A 20,535-nucleotide genomic window follows, 5' to 3' on the forward strand; every position below is an offset into this window, starting at 1 on the left:
TAACCTCTGCAATGAGAGAAAAATAAGGATGTCCTTGGCAGCCATACCCAAAGACCTCAACATGCCTCACTGCCACTGTAGATATCTACAGCATTAGCCACTGAGGGGCATTGAAATCTTTGCCAACACTGACTTCAGTGGGCAGACCTATACAGGGAATACATAGCTGGTATTCTCAGTAGTCCCAGAATTGCTACACTCCACCCAGCAAGTACCCTTGCACCCTCCTTCCCCCACAGAGGAAAATCTTTCCACATTGAAACCGGCCTGTAAAGTCTGCAATTGGTAACTGATCCACAAAATGCACAGGCATCAATGTAAGGCAACAAGAACATGAAAAATGGAGAGGACATAATACCACTAAAAGATGACAATAATTTCCCAGTAGCAGACCTGGACAAATAATTCAAAATAATTGTTTTACAGAATCTCAGTGAACTTCAACCAAACACAGAGAAACAATTCAGTAAAATCAGAAAACCAATAAAAAACCAGAATGAGAAATTTACAAAAGAGAGGGAAATTGTTAAAATAAACAAGCAAACAAATGCTGGAGCTGAAAACTACCATGAATGAAATAAAAAATGTAATAGCATTAATAGCAGAACTGATTAGAAGAATGAATCTGTGAACTTGAAGACAGCTTAGTTGAAAATATATAGTCAGCAGAGAATAAAAAGAATAAAAAGGAATAAAGAAAGCTTACAGAATTTATGGAACAGCACCAAAAGAGCAAATATTTAAGTCAAAGGAATTCAATAAAGAGAAGAGAAAGACAAAGGGTAGAAAGCTCACGTAAAAAATTATAGTAAGAACATGAGAGTAGTCTAAGAAAAAAATAATAGCAGAAAACTTTCCAAATCTGGGGAAAGATACAAATATTTAATCATAGGAAGGTCAAAGGTCTCTTAACAAGATTCAATCCAAACAAGACTATACTAAGATATATCATAATCAAACTGTACAAAATCAAAGACAAAGAGGCAATCCTAAAAGCAGTAAGAGAAAAGGAGCAAATAACATATAAGGGAGTTCCAGGAAGGCTAGCAGCAGACTTCTCAGCAGAAACCTTATAGGCCCAGGGAGAGTAGGATGATATATTCAAAGTGCTAAAGGAAAGAAATTGCCAACCAAGAATAATGTACACAGCAAAGCTGCCATTCAAAATGAAGAAGACATAAAGACTCCCAGATAAACAAAAGCTGAAGTAGTTCATCACCACAAAATCTGTGCTATAAAAAGTGCTAACAGGAGTTCTTTGAATAGAAAGTAAAGAATAACAACCAGCAACGTTAAAACATATGACAGCATAAAACTCACTGGTAAAAATAAGTACACAAATTCAGAATACTCTAATACTGTAATGGTGGCATATAAATCACTTATACTTTAGTATGAATGTTAAAAGAGAAAACTAATAAAAAGTAATAGCTACAACAATTCATTAAGTGATACACTATATAAAAAGATGTAAATTGTCACATTGAAAATGTAATAGGTAGGATGTAGCATAAAAGTATAGAGTTTTTCTATGTAATTAAAGTTAAGTAGATATCAACTTCAAATAGCCTGTTATAAATGTACAATCTTTCATGTAAGGTTCATGATAACCACAAAGCAAAATCCTATCACAGATATTAAAAAAATAAAAAGTAAGGAGTCAAAGCATGCCATTAGAGAAAAATCACCTAGTCACAAAGGAAGGCAAGAGAGGAAGAGAGGAAGCAACAACACTGAAACAGTTAACAAAATGGCAGTAATAAGTTCTTACCTATCAATAATTACCTTAAATGTAAATAGACTGAATTCTCTAATCAAAAGATATAAAGTAGCTGAATGGATACAGAAAAAACCTCAACTATATGTTGCCTGCCATAGATTCACTTCATCCTTAAGGATACACACACAAAAACAGATTGAAAGTGAAGGGATGGAAAAACATTCCATGCAAATGAAAACCAAGAAAGCAGGAGGAGCTATGCTTATATCAGATAAAATAAACTTTAAGTCAAAAGCTTTAAAATAAGAAAAAGAAGATCATTATGTAATGTTAAAGGGATAAATTTATCAAGAAGATATAACGATTATAAATATATATACACCCAATACTGAAACACCTAAATATATAAAGTAAATATTAATACATCTGAAGAGAGAGACAGACTGTGATACTATAATAGTATGGGACTTCACTACACCACTTTCAACAATGGACAGATCAAAGAGACAGAAAATCAATAAGAAAATGCAGATTTGAACTACCTTAGATGAAATGAACCTAAAGTACATACACAAAACATTCCATCCAATGGTGGCAAAATACACATATTTCTCAAACGCACATGGAACATTCTCTAGAATAGATCATATGTTAGGCCACAAATGAAGGGTTAAAAAAATTTAAGAGAACTGAAATCAGAGCAAGTATCTTTTCTAACCACAATGGTATGAAACTAGAAATCAACAACAGAAGGAAATGTGAAAAATTCACAAATGTTAAACAACATGCTCCTAAACAACCAATGGGTCAAAGGAGAAATTAAAAGGAAAATTTAAAACTACCTTGCGACAAACAAAAATGGAAACACAATCTGCTATAAATTATGAAATACAGTAAAAGCAGTTCTAAGAGGGAAGTTTATAGCAATAAATGCCTACATTGAAAAAGCAGAAAGACTCCAAACAAACAACTTGATGTCATACCTCAAGGAATTATAGAAAGAATAAACTAAGTTCAAAGTTAGAAGGAAGGAAAGAGATAAAGATCTGAGCAGAAATAAATGAAATAAGACTAGAAAAAAAATAGAAGAGACCAATGAAACTAAGAGTTGATTTTTGAAAAGATAAACAAAATCAGCAAACCTTTAGCTAGACTAAGAAAAAGAGAAGACCAAATAAATGAAATCAGCAATGAAAGAGGAAAATACAATTGGTAGCACAGAGGATTATAAGAGACTACTATGGATAATTACATGCCAACCACTTGGATAACCTAGAAGAAATAGATAAATTTTCTAGACACATACAACTTATCAAGACTAAATCTTGAAGAAATAGAAAACCTAAACAGAACAATAATGAGTAAGGACATTGAATTAGTAATAAAAAGTTTCACATTAAAGAAAAGTCTAGCACCTCATGGCTTTACTATTGAATATTACCAAACATTCAAAGAAGAACTAATACCAATCCTTTTCAAACTCTTTCAAAAAACAGAAGAGGAGGAAAAACAACCAAACTCATTTTATGAGGGCAGCATTACTCTGGTACAAAAGCAGACAAAGGCACTATACGAAAAGGAAATTAAAAGCCAATATCCCTGATGAACACAGATGTAAAAATTCTCAACGAAACCTTTGCAAACTGAATTCGACAGTACGTTAAAAGATCATTTATAATGATCAAGTAGGATTTATCCCTGGGATGCAAGGATGATTCAACATACAAAAATCAGTAAATGTGATACTCCACGTTAACAGAATGAAGGACAAAAACCATATAATCATCTCAATAGATGTGAAAAAGGCATTCGACAAAATTCAATTTAAAAAGCTTCAACAAATTAAGTACATGAGGATTGTACTTCAACACAATAAAGGCTATATACAGCAACTCCATAGCTAACATTATACTCAATGATGAAAAGTTGAAAGCTCTTCCTCTACAATTAAGAACAAGACAAGGATGCTCACTCTCCCCACTTCTATTTAACATCCTACTGGAAGTTTTAGCCAGAGCAATTAGATAAGAGAAAGAAAGAAAAGACATCCAAATCAGAAGAGGAGTAGTTAAATTGTCTCTGTAGATGACATGATCTTATATATGCAAAACCCTGAAGACTCTAACAAAAAGCTGTTAGAACTAATAAACAAACCTAATAAAGTTGTAGGAAAATCAACATACAAAAATCAGTAGCATTTCTATATGTTAACAGTGATCTATCTATAAAACAAACTATGAAAACAATCCCATTTATAATAGTTAAGCAAAACAATAAAATAGGAGGTGAAAAATCTACATGCTGAAAACTATAAATTGATAAAATAAATTGAATAATACACAAAATAAATGGAACAATACCCTGTGATCATGGATTGAAAGAACTAATATTGTTAAAATATCCATATTATAAAGGCAATCTACAGATTAAATATAATCCCTATCTAAATTTCAAGGACATTTTCCCCAGAAATAATAATAAAAAAAAATCAAACCTAAAATTCATATGGATCCACAAAAAAACCCTGAATAGCTAAAGCAATCTTGAGAAAAAAGAACAAAACTGGAGGCATCACACTACCCAATTTCAAAACCTGCTACAAAGCTATAGTAATCAAAACAGTATTGTACTCACATAGAAACAGACACATAGACCAAAAGAACAGAACAGAGAGCCCAGAAATTATCCACATATTTATTGCCAATTGATTTTCAAGGTAGATGCCAAGAACACATTAGGGCAAGAACAGTCTCTTCAATAAATGTTGCTTGGAAAACTAGATATCCATATGCAAAAAGAATGAAACTAGACCTTCATCTCACACCATATATAAAAATCAACTCAAAATGGATTAAGGACTTACATGAAGATCTAAAACTGTAAAACTTCTAGAAGAAAATAGAAAAATTCCATGACATTTGTCTGGGTGAAGATTTTTTTGGATCTAACAACCCCAAAAGAACAGGCAACGAAAATAAAAATAGACAAATGGAATTATATCAAACTAAACAGTTTCTATAAGCAAAGGAAACAACAAAGTAAAGAGACAATCAATGGAATGGGACACTACATCTGTATACCATATATCTGGCAAGGGGCTAATATCCATAACATATAAGGAACTCAATAGTAAGGAAACAACCTAAATAAATTGGGCAAAGAACCTGAATAGACATTTCCAAAAAAAAAAAAAAAAAAGACATACAAATAGCCAACAGGTACATGAAGAAATGCTCAACATTATTAATTATCAGAGAAATGCAAATTAAAACCATAAGATACCACCTCCCACCTGTCGGCGGGAATGCAAAATGGTGCAGCTACTATGGAAAAACAGTACAGAAGTTCCTCAAAATATTAAAAATAGAACTATCATATGATCTAGCAATCTCATTACTAGGTATATATCCAAAGACATAAAATCTGTATATTGAAGAGGTATCTACACTTCTGTGTTCGCTGCAGCAATATTCACGATAGCCAAGATATGGAATCAAGCTAAGTGTCCATCAACAGATGAATGAGTAAAGAAAAGATGGTATACATACACGATGGTATTGATACTATACACCCTTAAAAAATAAGAAAATCCTGTCGTTTGCAACAACATGGAGAATATTATGTTAAGTGAAATATGCCAGGCACAGAAAGACAAACACTGTACGATATTACTTACATGTGGAGTGTAAACAAGTAAACAGAGTAAAATGGTGAAGGTTGGGGGGAGTAGGCTGATTTTGGTCAAAGGACACAAATTTCTGTTAGGAAGAATAATTTCAAGAAATCTACTATACAACATGGTGACTACTACAATTAATAATATATTACATATATGAAAATTGCTGAGAACAGATTTTAAATGTTCTCACCAGAAAAACAAGTACATAATGTAATACATGTCTAAATAGCTAGACTTAGCCATCCCACAACGTATATGTATATCAAAACATTGTAATGTATATGATAAATATATATTTACTTGTCAATTAAAAAAATAGGGTACAATCTTGTTTTTTTTCAAGAGATGGGGTCTCGTTCTGTCATCCAGGCTGGAGTGTACTGGTGCAATCATAGCTCACTGCAGCCTTGAACTCCTGGGCTCAAGGAATCCTCCTGCCTCAGCTGAATAATCTTAAAGAACAATAAGGTATTTCATGAATAAGTCCACCTAAGTAAACATGAGAATCAACATGACTGATGAAGAGATTTACCCCATTCAATAAGCTGACAATTGTTCAGTAACTACTATAGCATGTGGTATAAAAATGATAGTTCCCTATCCTCTCCTTTTACCCAAAAAAGTCACCTTCAGAGTTGGAGAAGACCCAACATAAATGGGTGGAGGATTTCCTTGCCAGCCCTCAAGACGGTAGATATGTCCAACACGAGAGCAAGGGACAAATAATAATTTGCCACCACACTGCCATATCTATGAAGAAAAAAACACATTGTGAAAGTTGTTTCAAATACAAACATAAACTACAACTGACAATTTATCTTGTAAATGTAAATCTAAAGTCTAAATTATATACAGTGTCCACAAAGAATTCCTAAGCTAAACAAATACTAAAATAATTTGCTTTTTAAAAACTCATATAACAACAAAGAAGGCAATAGGGAATATAGTATGAATAATAAACTGCTACTAAGGGGCCTCTTCCTGTATACTCATAGCCCCTAGCAACTTTCTCCCAACATAACCTTGCAAAGTCATGCAGATTCTTTATTCCTAACTCATTCATCATTTCCATTGCTAATATATTTCCTACTTGGGTGATTATTATAATAACCTCCTAACTGGCTTCTTCACCTTCACCTTCTCTCTACTCAACTATCCTTATTTATAGCAAGAGATTATTATAGCTGAAGAGCGGCTTTGGGTCATGTTACTCCCTTGCTTAATATCCTTGATTGTTCTCCACTGCTTATCAACTTAAATAAAAATCTCTTAACTCAGCTTTAAAGGCTCTCTTCAATATGGTCATAACATACCTTCCCATTTTATCTTCTTAGATGTCTTTCTTATTCATGTTGCCTGATTCTGCCAAAGTGTGCTGCTTACTGTTTTCTGAATAAATTCCTTGTGTTCCCTTCTTTGTACTTTTCCTCATGCTACTTGCTTAGAAGTCCCCCTCCCATCCCTTATCTCTGCTTATTAACATTATACCCATCTTTCTAGGTCTGCTTCAAATTCTACATCTAGCATGACGCTGTTTCTTTTTTTTTTTTTTTTTTTTTTTTTTTTTTTTTGAGACGGAGTTTCGCTCGTTACCCAGGCTGGAGTGCAATGGCGCGATCTCGGCTCACCGCAACCTCCGCCTCCCGGGTTCAGGCAATTCTCCTGCCTCAGCCTCCTGAGTAGCTGGGATTACAGGCACGCGCCACCATGCCCAGCTAATTTTTTGTATTAGTAGAGACGGGGTTTCACCATGTTGACCAGGATGGTCTCGATCTCTTGACCTCGTGATCCACCCGCCTCGGCCTCCCAAAGTGCTGGGATTACAGGCTTGAGCCACCGCGCCCGGCCAACGCTGTTTCTTAATCACACCAACTGACTGCCATTCTGCCTTCTTATTGTATTATGAATTTAAGTATAATTGTAATATCTTCTTATCGAGTCCCTTGAAAGGATTGATTTACTCCTCTTCTATCTCTCACAGTGCTAAGCACAGGACATTTAAGACAAGAGGTAATGAATACCTGTTTAACTCAAACTGTGATATAGTTTTCTCTCTCTTTTGGAAAATGAGGGTTGGAATAGGGGTTGAGATGGAGGCTAGGGCATGGAAGGAAGTATTGCTCCAAGACTGCCTCAACAACAGGGGAGGTGCTGCAGGAAGACAGCTCCAAAGTCAGCCTGAGGATGCAGTCATTGTGGGGCTCTGTTTCTGTCTTGAATCATCATGTCCTACAGTGATAAAGGGTGACTATGTCAGTGGGTGGTCAACTTGGCCCTAATGCATGCAGATTCTTCTAGGGGTTCCTATAATAAAAAGCTCCAGTATATAGAAAGTTGGGGTGTGGGGGGTAGATATTTTCATTTCTAAAGCTTGCTGGTCACAATTTTGAGCTCAGTCCTGTAAATACATGGTAAGTTTGGAGCTTGCGTTTTATTTTTTCCCCAAAGGCATCCATTTTCGTTAAGTCATTCTTTATAATTTGGAGAACTGCATTATATAATTGTTTTATTTTTTTTCCCCACAGGAAATCAGCTTTATCTGAAAGCCACAGAAGTTAGTAACTACTTGGAAAATTCCATCTGTTTAAAATACTGTTACCTTGTATGAGATCTCAAAGTTTTCACCACCCCAAATCTGGAGTCCTGGATCATAGAGACCCAGTTCAAAGAAGAACTCTCGTTCAATGGCAAATAATCCCCCAGCCATGGCTGGGGACCTAAGAAAAAGAAACACTGCAATAACCATAACAGACAAACCCCAATATCCCTTCACCAACAGGCAAGAAGCCTTGTAGAATACAGCATAAAATACATAGAAGAGACAAAACTGATGGGCAAACATTAAGAAATTATAAAGCCTTTACAAAAAAAGAAAAATATCTGCTCATAATTCCCCAAAAAATTTACCACAGTTTCTAACTGAAACTATAGTTCATTATAAAATAGAGCATTGTTTCATTTCACCATTAGAGGGCGCTTTGGTTCCTTTGTCGATTTAAAAATTAAGTCTTAGTTAAAATAGAATTTTCTCTTTCACTCTTAAAAACACTGAGCCACACAGCCGTGGTCTGCTAACTGCTCCTGCATTGATTTATGAGTCATTCTTGGATGAACAAAACCATACACCATGGAAGCAGTCTGTCATTTTTAAATTTTATAGCTCAGGGGCTCGCCAAATAAGGGTGTGAATCATCGTACAACAACCACAGTTCATTCAGAGTTTGCAAATGTAGCACAGAAATGACACAAGAGAATTAGACATAGATATTTACTGTGCCAGGAGGTAGGAATGCAAAAGGGTGATCTGTGGATCTGTGGGGCTTGAATGGATCTTAAATTGGACACTTTTTAGGTCCAAGAGAAAAAAGATTTGGCAACTTATTAGGGACAAGTCACTCCCACCATTGAAAGAAATGATAGCAGAATTTCTCTTGTTCCCTGACCCTCTCTCCTGAACAACTAATTACTAATGCATCATGATTCTTAAATTTTAGGGCACTCAATATTATTAGGGTAACTTCTTCAACATCATACCTATTAATCTATTCAAATAGGTTCAATGAAACCCATTTCAAGGTTCCATTGATTCTACCTTGAAAAAATATATATATATATATTTTGAGACATAGTGTCACTCTATTGCCCAACCTGGAGTGCAGTGGCATGATCATGGCTCACTGCAGTCTCAACCTTCTAGGCTCAAGCAGTCCTCTCACCTCAGCCTCCTGAGTAGCTGAGACTATAGGCGCACACCAACACATCTGGCTACGTTTTTTTTTTATTTTGTAGAGACAGGGTTTTGCCATATTGCTCAGACTGGTCTAGAACTCCTGGGCTCAAAAGATCCACCTGCCTATGCCTCCCTAAGTGCTAGGATTATAGGTGTGAGCCACGGCACTCAGCCTTGAAAATACATCTTGAATCTGCTGACTTATTTCCAACTTCACTGCCACCAGCCTACACCAAGCCAACACTACTTGGACTTTGCAGTATCTCCCGAGCTGTGTCCTTTATTCTATTCTGCCCCTACCCTAGTCTAATCACACAGCAGCCAGAGCAGACTCCTCCACATGCAGTTGCATGATACCAGCCTCTCCCAGCTCTCTGGTCTCACCATGCTCTCTCTTCCCATGAGTCCTTCACTGCTCTGCTCCCACCTGGAACGTGCCATCCTCCTTGCTGTCTCAAGGCCTTCACTCATATTATTCATGATCCTGAAATGTTTCCCCTCCTTTTCCGCAGGGTTGGGCCCTCATTCTTCAGGTCTTGGCCTAAATGACACTGTGTCATTAGGCCTATTCCTGATCTCCCAGGCTGGATTAGGTTCATCTTTCCATAAACTCATGTACTCTGTGATTTTTCTTCATACTACTTATCACAGCTGCTGTTCCAGAGTTTGTTTGTCTATGAGAAAGGGTCTCACTCTGTTGCCCAGGCTGCAGTACAGTGGCGCAACCATAGTGCATGGCAGCCTTGAACTTCTGGGCTCAAGCAATCCATCTGCCTCAGCCTCCCTAATTGCTGGGACTACAGGCACATGCCACGACACCAGGCTAATTTTAGTGTTATTTATGTAGTTAACTGTTTTAATTTCTGTCTGACACTCTATTTTAAGTTCAATGAAGAAACATATCTTTAAAAATTTATCCCCAGAAAATAGTGCGTGGCATACAGTAAGCACTCAATAAATGTTTGTTGAATGGATAAATAATGAATCAAGAAATATTTTCAATACTGAAAGAAAAAAGCATCAGGAGAAAGTTGTTCTCTCATGACTTTTCTTCTTAAAGTATGCTGCCTAACTCAGTAACAACACCATTATGTTTTAGGTGATATTTTCATGTCACATTTATTTAACTGTCATTTTAGATTATTCCATTATACCTGTATCTTTTTTTATCTTTAAATATATTCCCATTCATCTCAGTATATACTTGAAAATGCATCTTAACATGGAAACCAGTGAGTTAATTAACAGATAACTTCCCTTTAATTTTTCTAGCTCATTTGAAAAATTTTCTTTACTGGCCTGTGGAATTAGCAGAAATGTAAATTTGCTCAGCACCCTTTGTTTTTTTCTCCCACAGTTATTTGTTCAGTAGGTAAGCAGTAGGTTCCTGGACTATTCTGAATAAGAAATTTACAAAAATAATTTGGTAAATGTCCAATTAAGCTACTATAATTAAGTGCTATAACTTCTTTATGTTTGCCGTTCAGTATCTTGATATCATGACATGCCCAAATCCCACCAGCATTTCCATGACATTGGAAGCACCTTCCCAAAGCAGAGTTCTAACATTATCAGCAGTGTAACAGGGAGAGAGAGACCAAAAGCAGAACCATAGGTTCAGAAAAACAAGATTAGACACATTCAGGAGAAGGCTATACTAACATTTGAGCAAACATTTCATTTGGGGTGACTTTTTTGAGAAACACTAAAATTTTCTAATTACCAGATCAACAGAAGAGAGTAGCATAAGTTCTACTGAAAGAACCACAAGAAGGGACAAAAGCTGATTTTGGAATAGAGTTTTCTTTAATCAATCATTTTTCCGAGAATGAAGCAATAAAGGATTCTATGTAACATTTTTTAAAGTCATGTACTGTGAATCATCAGATTTCACTAGTACAAAATTAGTATTTGAGAGTTAACAATAAAAGGGGAGAAAAGCCCAAAAATCTCTTGCTAGTGCCCTTCACTATTAACACTATATCCACAGCATAAATGTGGAAATAAACGTCTTGGTTGAATTAAAAGTAATTTATGTATTTTAAATTTATAGAATAACACTGTCATCAAAAGAATAAAATTTGATGTCTAATCTAGTAGGATAGGATAACTAAGATTTTCTTTTTTTCACTTGTACTTCGAACAAATGTCATATTACATTATTTTTCTTTCCCCAATGAAAGTGTGTACGTCTCAGCAGTGGATATCGCATTTAGGGTAAAAGCAATTATCATGGAGCAAATGTGAATTCAAAGCTCTGAAACAGTATAAGGAAAGATGCTCTTTCAGAATCTTAGACAGCATCTACATATAGTTTTAATAACAAATCTTTAGCTTGGCAAGAGGTTAATAGGTTAGCAGCAACTGGAGAAAAGAAAAATATGTAAGTGATTTAGTGATTACCGATATGGTTCAGTTTTTGTCTTTCTCAGTCTCTTCTCTTGAGGGGTCAGAGGCACCCGTTTCCAGAGCATACTCCAATCCCATGCTCCTCGGGCATACCCATCTTCATCACCACCCCCTTGGGGTATAATTTCATATGTGTTGCCATTTATGACATCTATAAGCGGCACAGTGCAAATGGTTCTGTATTGTGTTGATGATGGCAGCAAAGATCAAATGGAAGCGTATGTATGGACCCACACATTTATAAGAGTTCATGAGGAAGGAAAAAAAAAAGGACTTAGATAAACATTCAGCATAAGAAAATAAAGTAACAGTCTTTACCGATAAGGTTCAGTTTTATGTTTTCTTTTGGCTTTTTCCTTGTGGCTTAGAGGAATACGTTTCCACAGTAAACTCCAGTCCCAGGCCCCTCTGGCAAAACCATCTTCATCCCCACCTTGCTGTGGTTCAATGGAATAATCATTCCCATCTATGTAATCTATTAGAGGCACAGTACATGTAGTTCTGAAACATTTACAGAAAATGAAAAAGCATTTAAGAACCCAAGACTAGTCAGCATGCCTAACTACATTATCTCTTTCTGTTGTTGATTTGTTTGTGCGCCAGGGGACTTTAATATCTCATGGGAAATAGAGTAAATGAATGTCCCATAAAAGCCAAAAAGCCTGTTTTTATAAGGGCAGGAGAGAGGAGACGTCCCCCTAGGCTTACAGACAAATGTCAGGGACAAAGAACCATATCATTGAGCTTAATAGAGTTTTCTCCTTTTCACTTTGGTCCTAATGGTAACTTTCTTTTGGTAATTTTATATTATAAGAATTTCTGGCCTGTTATTTTCCCTCCCTATCACCCATTAAAAAGCTCACATGTGCGTGTGCATGCACATGCGTGTGTGTAGGGTCATAGTACTTGCCACGTGATTAGCAGTTCTCCCAACTCTTTGTTGCTTTCTATTTCTTGGAAACAGTTATTATGAAAATGAGTTTCTGTACTTTTACTTGATCTTCCTCACTCCTCTGACTGCAGAAAACAGCTTTTATTGTCCAAAAAAAGGTACTATTGCTTAAAAAAAACAAAAAACAAGCAAAAAAATCCCTCCAAATTTGCTGAAGAACTTAAGAAGTGGTCTGAGAATCTGGAACAAAAAAGCCTTTATATTTGAGCTTCATGAAAATGCTAGTACTCTATAACCAATTAGATGTCAAAGTGACATTACAAAGATTATCTGGTACCCTGATTATTGCAATGTTCATCTTGTCAGAAAGGATTTTAAAATCTATTTTCCTGAAATGAAAATGACAAGCCTTTTATATCCGGGTCGGGGTGCTTTTTAGAAGTTTAAAAACCAAGGAAAAGGAAAAACCTACAGGGCTTAAAACTTTAATATGGGGGAAGTAGAGTCTAGAAAGGTGCTTCAGTCCCTACAGAGTGTGAACTCACACTGGAGGGTCATTGTGAGATTCGTGGGATCTGCCACTGGAATTTGGAAAACCACTTCCTTACTGCCCAGAAGACTGCTGGTATTCACCTAGAGAGAGTCACCTGACATTTGGTCAGTTATCTTTCCTCATTGCTTATAATTTTCACATTCCTAAATACATGAGGCAGTGTAAAGTATCCCAGGGAGGCCATGGTCTGACAGTGTATTAGCTATCTGTTTTGGGGAAAATTAATTTCTCTAAGCCTCAGTATCCTCTTCAGTCAAATGGAGCCAATAATCTCTATCTTGTAGGGTTGCTATGAGGATTAAATTAGACAGCCTGTGAAAAATGCTCATGATAGGCCTTCACATTAAATCCTCTCATGATTAAATCCTCCAAAGTGCTGCCTTTGATTCATGCCACTTGTCATTTGCCACATGGACATGTCTTATCTTCCTAGTTATGGACTAGAAACAAGGCTTTTGGAGCTAGAAAACCAATGGTGCCTTACGTTGTTTTAGACATTTCTGGAAACTTAATGGTGATTGCCACATTTCATGGAATAGTTGTCTATTTCCAATCTTTAAAGTTTCTATAGGAACCCAAAGCCTTGACACAAATAATACTTGATCTTTTCTCTTGAAAGGCACAAGAATCAATAGGTATAATTTCAAAGCATGGTTCCTGAAGGGTTTAAAATTCTTACTCCAGTTTAGAGGGAGCAATTCATATTACTCTTAGAGAAAGTGCTTGTAGATAGAAGTGTCTTAATAACCCAACCACAAAATGATTCTTGAATGAAGAACCCTAGGTTTCTCCCAAATGTCAGACTGTCTACATTTGAAATAGTCCACAGTATCAGTCTAGCTCTACCCAAGGAACCTACTAGATAAGGGATAACACTAAAGCACATTTGATGCACTGAATGGAACTGGAATCAAAGAATGAAAATATCATTTGCCCTTCTAGGACAAGGTTTACTTTTCAATCAGGAAAGAAAAAAAGCAAGGTAGTGTTACCTGTCCTTAGATATGGGAGCTACAAGTGGTGCATACCAGTTAACTGCCACCTCACAGTGGGCATCAAGGTATACCAAAACCTTAAAAAAAAGAGGCAGGTGAAAGAATACTCCTCATATATGTCACATCATATATTACAAACAATTTAAAATTAGATGCTAATAAAAATTAGCATTATAGTTAATTCTGACACACAAGTTATCTGTTTAAGCCAGCATTCTCATTTCAATTAAAAAAAAACTGAAGGATGATTAAAAATGTATATGATTTAGTTACTAAACCCAAAATGTTGACATTGTAGATATCAAATGCTTCCTACCTGTCCAAGTTTAGCCTTCTGAGCACCAATACTTCGTGCTTGAATTAAACCTTCCCTTCTCTCATTTCGAAATACCTTCACTAGGCCATTCCACAGCTTAATATATTCATCCAGTTTTTCTTTTAAGTGCTCTATTAATTAAGAAAAATCAATTGATATTATAAATTAGACTAATGAATAGAAACCAGCTAATTATTATTTTTCTCAGGAAACAAGAATAAGAAACAGGCGCATTGGGTAGACAGTAATTTTACATGGACCAGACTGAATGTTTTATCTATTAAGAAGGAAGATAAAGCATATTATTTAAGTTAATTTTGGGTTTAATATGCCTACAAAGAACTGGTTAGTGTGAGAATTATCAAACATCCCTCTAAACAATGATTACTCCAATTTACAGGTAAGGTTTTAAGATACGTCAAAACTATTTTTTTTCAGTTCACATGTTAATGTCAAATCTGAAAGCTTTAAGGAACAACATTTTGTTTGCTGTTGGCAGAAGCAATGGTTAGGGTTTCTGAAGATGCATTGCCTACTAATAATATACAATTTCACTGGAATCCACACAGGGTATGGGTTATTTAACATTTGTTTCTGGGCCATCTTTCCTCAACCACAATCAGTGTTCAAAGTTGTAAACTTGGTGTGATGAATATGGTTCCCAACAAGTTGGCATAAAAAAAAAATCTCATTTTTTCTTTATCTTAAGTAACAAGTGTATAATTATACTTTATAAATATAATTATACATACATATATATGTATATATGTGTTTGTAATTTAGTAGAGGAAATTTTGTGTTACAAAAAACCAGACACATTTGGCAGAGTTTCCATCTCAGCTTCCCATTGTAAGTGAACAGCTTTTGTTTATACCACTATGAGTCCATGAAATAAGATAACCACAGTCAGAAGAAGCTGCAGATCCTTTAAAAGATGCTTCTTGAGGACACACAAATTGTTTTAAAATTGTTTAAAAATCTGGCCCATGAATACGCAATCACAAGAAAATTGCTGCATTTAGAGATGAGTTAGTGGATAAATGGGCAAATCAGACTGTATACTTAATATTTGACTCATTTTAGGGTGTTTATTATTAGTAAGATACATTTGGGTATCTGGAATTGAGAAAAAAAACTTCCTATTTCGGTGCCCAGTTTTAATAAGTATTATAAATAAAATTCTCATGCTTAATCATGTTTTCCCCCAGAAAACCTGAGTAATTTTCCCTTCAAGTTAACTTAAAAAAAAAAGCACTTATCATCTTCTTTTTAAAGTTCAGTGCAGTCCTAAATTATTTCTTTAAAGCCTTTTTGAATTCCATTAGGAGAGTTTTTTTGATATGTAACTTAGACACATCTTAAGTTTTTATGGACAGAAATGAATTGATGGCCCATCCTTCAAATTTAGATTCTTGGTTACCACGGACCAAAGGTGGAAATGGTGCGTCCATTGCCTTTCGGCTTCTTTGTATCTCACACTGCTGTACACTGGGTTAGTGCTCAAAATATTCACTGCCTTTCCTTGGGTGAAAATTACCCTCCCTAACCCACTGACTGCAGGCTGGGCCACGTGACTTGCTGTGGCCAAAAAGTGGGCGGAAATGACGTCAGTCACGTGCACAGAAGCGTTAAGAGGCCACTTGTGTGTGTCTTCTTTCCCACAACCCTCTCTAGGCAGTGTCCAAGCGGAGGCTGTTCTGCACTCCTGGGCCCTGCAGTAAGGATAGGGTGCAGAGCTAGGGCTGATTCACAGGCACGGTATAGTTTGAGCAAAAGCTAACTCTTCCTTATGCAAGCCACTGAGAGTGGGTTTGCTTTTACTTTGGCCCAACTCAGCCACAACTGGCTGATGCACACGTGTGTGGAGGAATTTGCTCCAAACCTTCTTTAGAGAGGATACTGTAATGCCCAGAAACCCAAGTGCCATAATGAATTAGCTCGTTTGTGAGGTTTTATATGTATTTTGTCTTTAAAAGAAAAATCGTTATCTTAATTTTACTTTCTGAATTTATTAGGGAAAGTACACACCAAATTATGACTGAATTCTGACTAGCCAAATACGATATAATTTTACTAAGGATATTACTCAGATTTTAAGGTTGTTTTGAAATTGGAAAAACTAATTAAAGCTGTACTTTTGTTCACAGGTAGCCCAAACGTCTCTGTATACTCTAAACTCAAGGGACCCTGCATGATTTGTCTTCATTAGAGATTTGTAAAAGAAGCAATGATTAAAAAAAAAAAAAAAAAAAAAGACGAAAGTAAAATACACAATACTCTGAAGTCTGAAATTGTGTTCTTTTCTAAGGCAAAGTAGTTATTTTAGGAATGCTAAATACCTTTTGGTATATCTTCACTTTTTTTAGGATATGATAAGCTTTTACTGAGTATTAATAATATAGAGGTTCTTAAAATTAGTAAAATTATTTTATAGATTTAGATTTTTGTACATCTAAATTATTATTGTACCAACAATATCATTTGTCTGGAGACAGAAATAGTGTTTTAATGAAAACATGACTGCCAAAAAAAATTGCAACCAAGATGGACATAAACAAAATGAACAGGAACAAAATGTTTTGCCTAAAAGCTTTTAGATTTGACATTAACATGAGAACTGAAAAAAAATTTTAATGTTATCTTAAAGCCTCTACTCTAAATGCATTTGATATGACTAAAAATTTTAAAGCTATACATTGTCTTGTATACTTAAAAATGACTAGTTAATAAAATGATCAGCTGCACAGAGATGAAGGGAAAAATAAATAGGCCATATTTCTATTTATTTGTGCTAACATAATGTATACAGTTTCAAGATTCTAAACATGTCCTTGCAAAACCAGCAAAGGTTTGTCCAGACTACAAGAATTCTCAAGTTTTGAAGGAAGCTTTTTTTATAAAGCCATTTTGAATGATATTTTCATGTTACTTATGTTTATCTTCACTTCTAATCTTATAATCAGTGGCATGCTTTTACCGAATTTTTGTGTACAACCAAATTTTTGTGTACTACTTGTACATCTCTAAGCATGTAAAATGGACATAATAACATCTACTGCAAGGATAACTGTTAGTATGAAACAAAATAACTCACATACAATGCTTGGCACAGTGTCAACTTGTTGATAACAGATGCTATCAATGGATGCTAACTATTAATTTTTTAAAGCTAATTATTTTGAAGTCATATTTTTGCAATTATTCAGGCTTAACTTATTTTACAGACAAAATGTAAGTTTTATAGCCATTACCTTTATTACTGAAATCGTCAATTAACACAATTTCTGCTAAATATTTCCTTGGAGTCCTTTTAATTACACTGTGGACTGTTCTCATGAGGGTTGACCATCCTTCATTATGGAAGACAATGACAACACTGGAAGTGAGCAGGTTTTCATCATAATGCCAATACTTGCATCTGTAAAGAGAAAATTTCATCATATTTATTTACAGGTAATCTATAACGCTTGGCTCCAAGCTGACAATATTTTCTGATTGGATTACATATTATCAATTTAACTGTGGTAAGTGAATGAAATACAACCTTTAATATTTTAACAGAAACACAAGATAAAAGAGAGAAACTGTTATGAGATAAAAGTCACTCCTAGATAAAGCTACTGCATACCCAATACTTATTCTGTGATAAAAAGAACTAATTTGTGAATTTATGTTGAGGATGCTTAAGATAGTATTTGCAGCTATGAGGTGGTTGGCTTTTCTTCATGACTTGGATCTTAGTTTACTTTCCTTTTTGAAATGAGCTTTTGGCATAAGAGATTTATTTCACTTGTTATAAATAAACCATTATATTACTGTATTTGAAAACTAAACACATTACATTACTATGTTTGACTAAAATATTCAGAAAAAAATTCAACAGGCTGAACTGAGGCATACAGCAAGCATTCAGAAATTTACTGTGGAATGAATAAGTGCTAATACTGTTTAGAGCTTTTAGATTAGCTAAAGAGCTTAGTTGTTCTACACAACTATTTGAAACAAACTGTAGCAGGTGTAGTTTCCAGAAGGCTCTTCCTAAATAGAAGAAACCCCAAACAGGGCCTAGTAAAAAGGCTCATTTTGATTCTGAAAGAATACTTTGCAGTGTAACCAGCCCAAAGTTGGGAGGGACCAAACACTCTTTCAGAGTAAGTTCAAAAACATAGCAGTGGGTGAAAGGAGATCTTGTAGGAAGATGTGGCAAGTGTTTCTGGAGAAACTAAAGCAGTCAGAGCATGGTATGCCTAATTTTAGATGGGTAGGGATAATAATCCCCCTAAACTAACTGTAACCCAGATAAAGACTCAGGCAACATTTTTCTTCCTCTGACTCTAACCACTGGGCTTAAAACAGCAGGACTGAGTGAGAAAGACAGTAATTTTTATTTACAACAGACACCAGAATTGGTGAAAATATATAACACATGAATGGAAATTAGGGAATTGCTGATTTCTAAGGCAGAAGATGGCAACTTGGGGATAAGGGCAAGATAGGAACTTTGAATGGGAGACAGGAAAGAGAAACACTGAGGGGCTGAAGGAGGGAGGAAGAGAGTGAGGTGAAGATGACAGAGGCTGGTGAGGGACCCCTTTGCTGTCCTAGGGACCTCCATTTGGGGCACATCTGCAGGCCTTGAATTCTTACAGAGGACAGGGGATAACAGAGCTGGAATAGAGGGTAATTTTATGTTGTGTGTTATGTAATATTTCCATCTCCTTTCACCAATGTATAATTTAGAAATAATAATTTAAAGATGTAAATCAGGTTATGTGCCAGAATAACTCTATTGGTATATATTTTTCTTATTTGTCTTAAGAATTACAAAGTAATGCATAGTTTGTTGCACAAAATTTAAACAATATAGAAGTATATAACATAAAGGTGAAAGTTCCCTCCCTGCCTCTCTTTAGCAGGTTTTGTTACATTCAATCCTCTTGTTCTCTCCAGCTTTTCACCTCTTCCTAAAAGAGCTTCTACTTCCCTTTTCTAAGGAAGAGAGATGTCCCCTAGTAGATGTCAAATCTCATCTCCTAGAGGAAATTATTGTTAATAGTTTGGCTGTATATATATTTTTTAAAATTTTGTATACTCATGGAGACATGTCTGTTATATATATAGAACACATGTTCAGATGAGTATATATAGACTTTTCTCCCATGTGAGTATGTATAAGACTTACATAATTCTTTTAATAAGAATTAAAACATTATAATAATGTTTCAATACATCATTGAATATTCCATAGTATGGCTCTTCCACAGTCTAATGTTCCATAGTATGGCTGTTAGTCTACTGAATTATTTCTTTATTGATGGGCATTTCTGTTGATTTTATAATAAGGTTTCAATAATCATCCTTTTGTATATATCTCTATGCCCTTGCATAGAATCCTTTTCTACAAAATTTTCAAGGCTGTAAGCTCATTAAGGACAGGAGCCTCAGCTATTTTGCTCAGTGCCATATTTCCGGCATACAACATATAACAGCTGCTCCATAATTATTTCCTGAATTGCTTTGGGGATAATATTTTTGAAATGTCTCTTGATATATTTTGTTCTCAGTAATGTCTACTCTCCACCCCACAATCTTTCTACTTTGAGATACCCTCTAGAACTGAGGGAGAAGGAAAAGAAAAATCAGTTGGGTCAAACTCAGACTGCAGAAGTTGTCTGCCTGCAATGTCACAGCAACAGGTAAAATTAAAACAACCTAGGAAAAAAACTCAGGCCGCACCTGTACACAGATAAGCTGACAGGGTCTAGCACAGAAGCCCTTTTTTCTTTATATAATTGGTGAGCTCCCAGGAAAAAGTTTCCTCCCCTTTTCAGGCATACACATGCCGGGCTCCATGGAAACTGACACAGGGAGGATGGGGGCATATCTAAAGCAAACCCACAGTTATACAAACAAGAGAAGCAGCGCTTTGTGCTTGCTAGAGACATACTCACAGTTGCATAAGATAAGGGGAGCTGCACAGACAGCTTTACTGATATGAAAAGTTGCTCAAACGGCTACAGAGATGAGAAGAGTTTCTTATAAAAGCTTTTGGATTTAGCTGTAACTCGGCAATCCACTCGGACATCCACTCGGACTCCCCTCTCTGCTTCGAAGTGCTTTCTTTCTTTCTTTCTTTTTTTTTTCTTGAGATGGAGTTTCGCTCGTTACCCAGGCTGGAGTGCTCTCACCGCAACCTCCGCCTCCTGGGTTCAGGCAATTCTCCTGCCTCAGCCTCCCGAGT

At 35.6% G+C, this 20,535-nt stretch overlaps 1 protein-coding gene across 2 annotated transcripts in view; it reads right to left on the minus strand.

The window, feature by feature from the left end:
• The window catches only part of GALNT7 (polypeptide N-acetylgalactosaminyltransferase 7), a 153,568-nt gene that overhangs the window by 16,514 nt on the left and 116,519 nt on the right, over positions 1 to 20,535 (minus strand). The window contains exons 3-8 of one of the 2 annotated variants that reach the window (XM_012454671.3): positions 17,546 to 17,712; positions 14,295 to 14,425; positions 13,976 to 14,055; positions 11,533 to 11,715; positions 7,999 to 8,116; positions 6,027 to 6,149 (exon numbers count right to left, since the gene is read on the minus strand). In XM_012454671.3, coding sequence (XP_012310094.1) covers positions 6,027 to 6,149; positions 7,999 to 8,116; positions 11,533 to 11,715; positions 13,976 to 14,055; positions 14,295 to 14,425; positions 17,546 to 17,712 — 802 coding nt within the window. Of the gene's footprint in view, positions 1 to 6,026; positions 6,150 to 7,998; positions 8,117 to 11,532; positions 11,716 to 11,856; positions 12,040 to 13,975; positions 14,056 to 14,294; positions 14,426 to 17,545; positions 17,713 to 20,535 lie in introns of both variants that reach the window. The other variant, XM_012454672.3, reaches the window with a different exon arrangement.

The sequence above is a fragment of the Aotus nancymaae genome, unplaced genomic scaffold (genome assembly GCF_030222135.1).
Source record: "Aotus nancymaae isolate 86718 unplaced genomic scaffold, 86718_ANA_hifiasm-v0.15.2.pri h1tg000115l, whole genome shotgun sequence".
NCBI classification, from domain to species: domain Eukaryota; kingdom Metazoa; phylum Chordata; class Mammalia; order Primates; family Aotidae; genus Aotus; species Aotus nancymaae.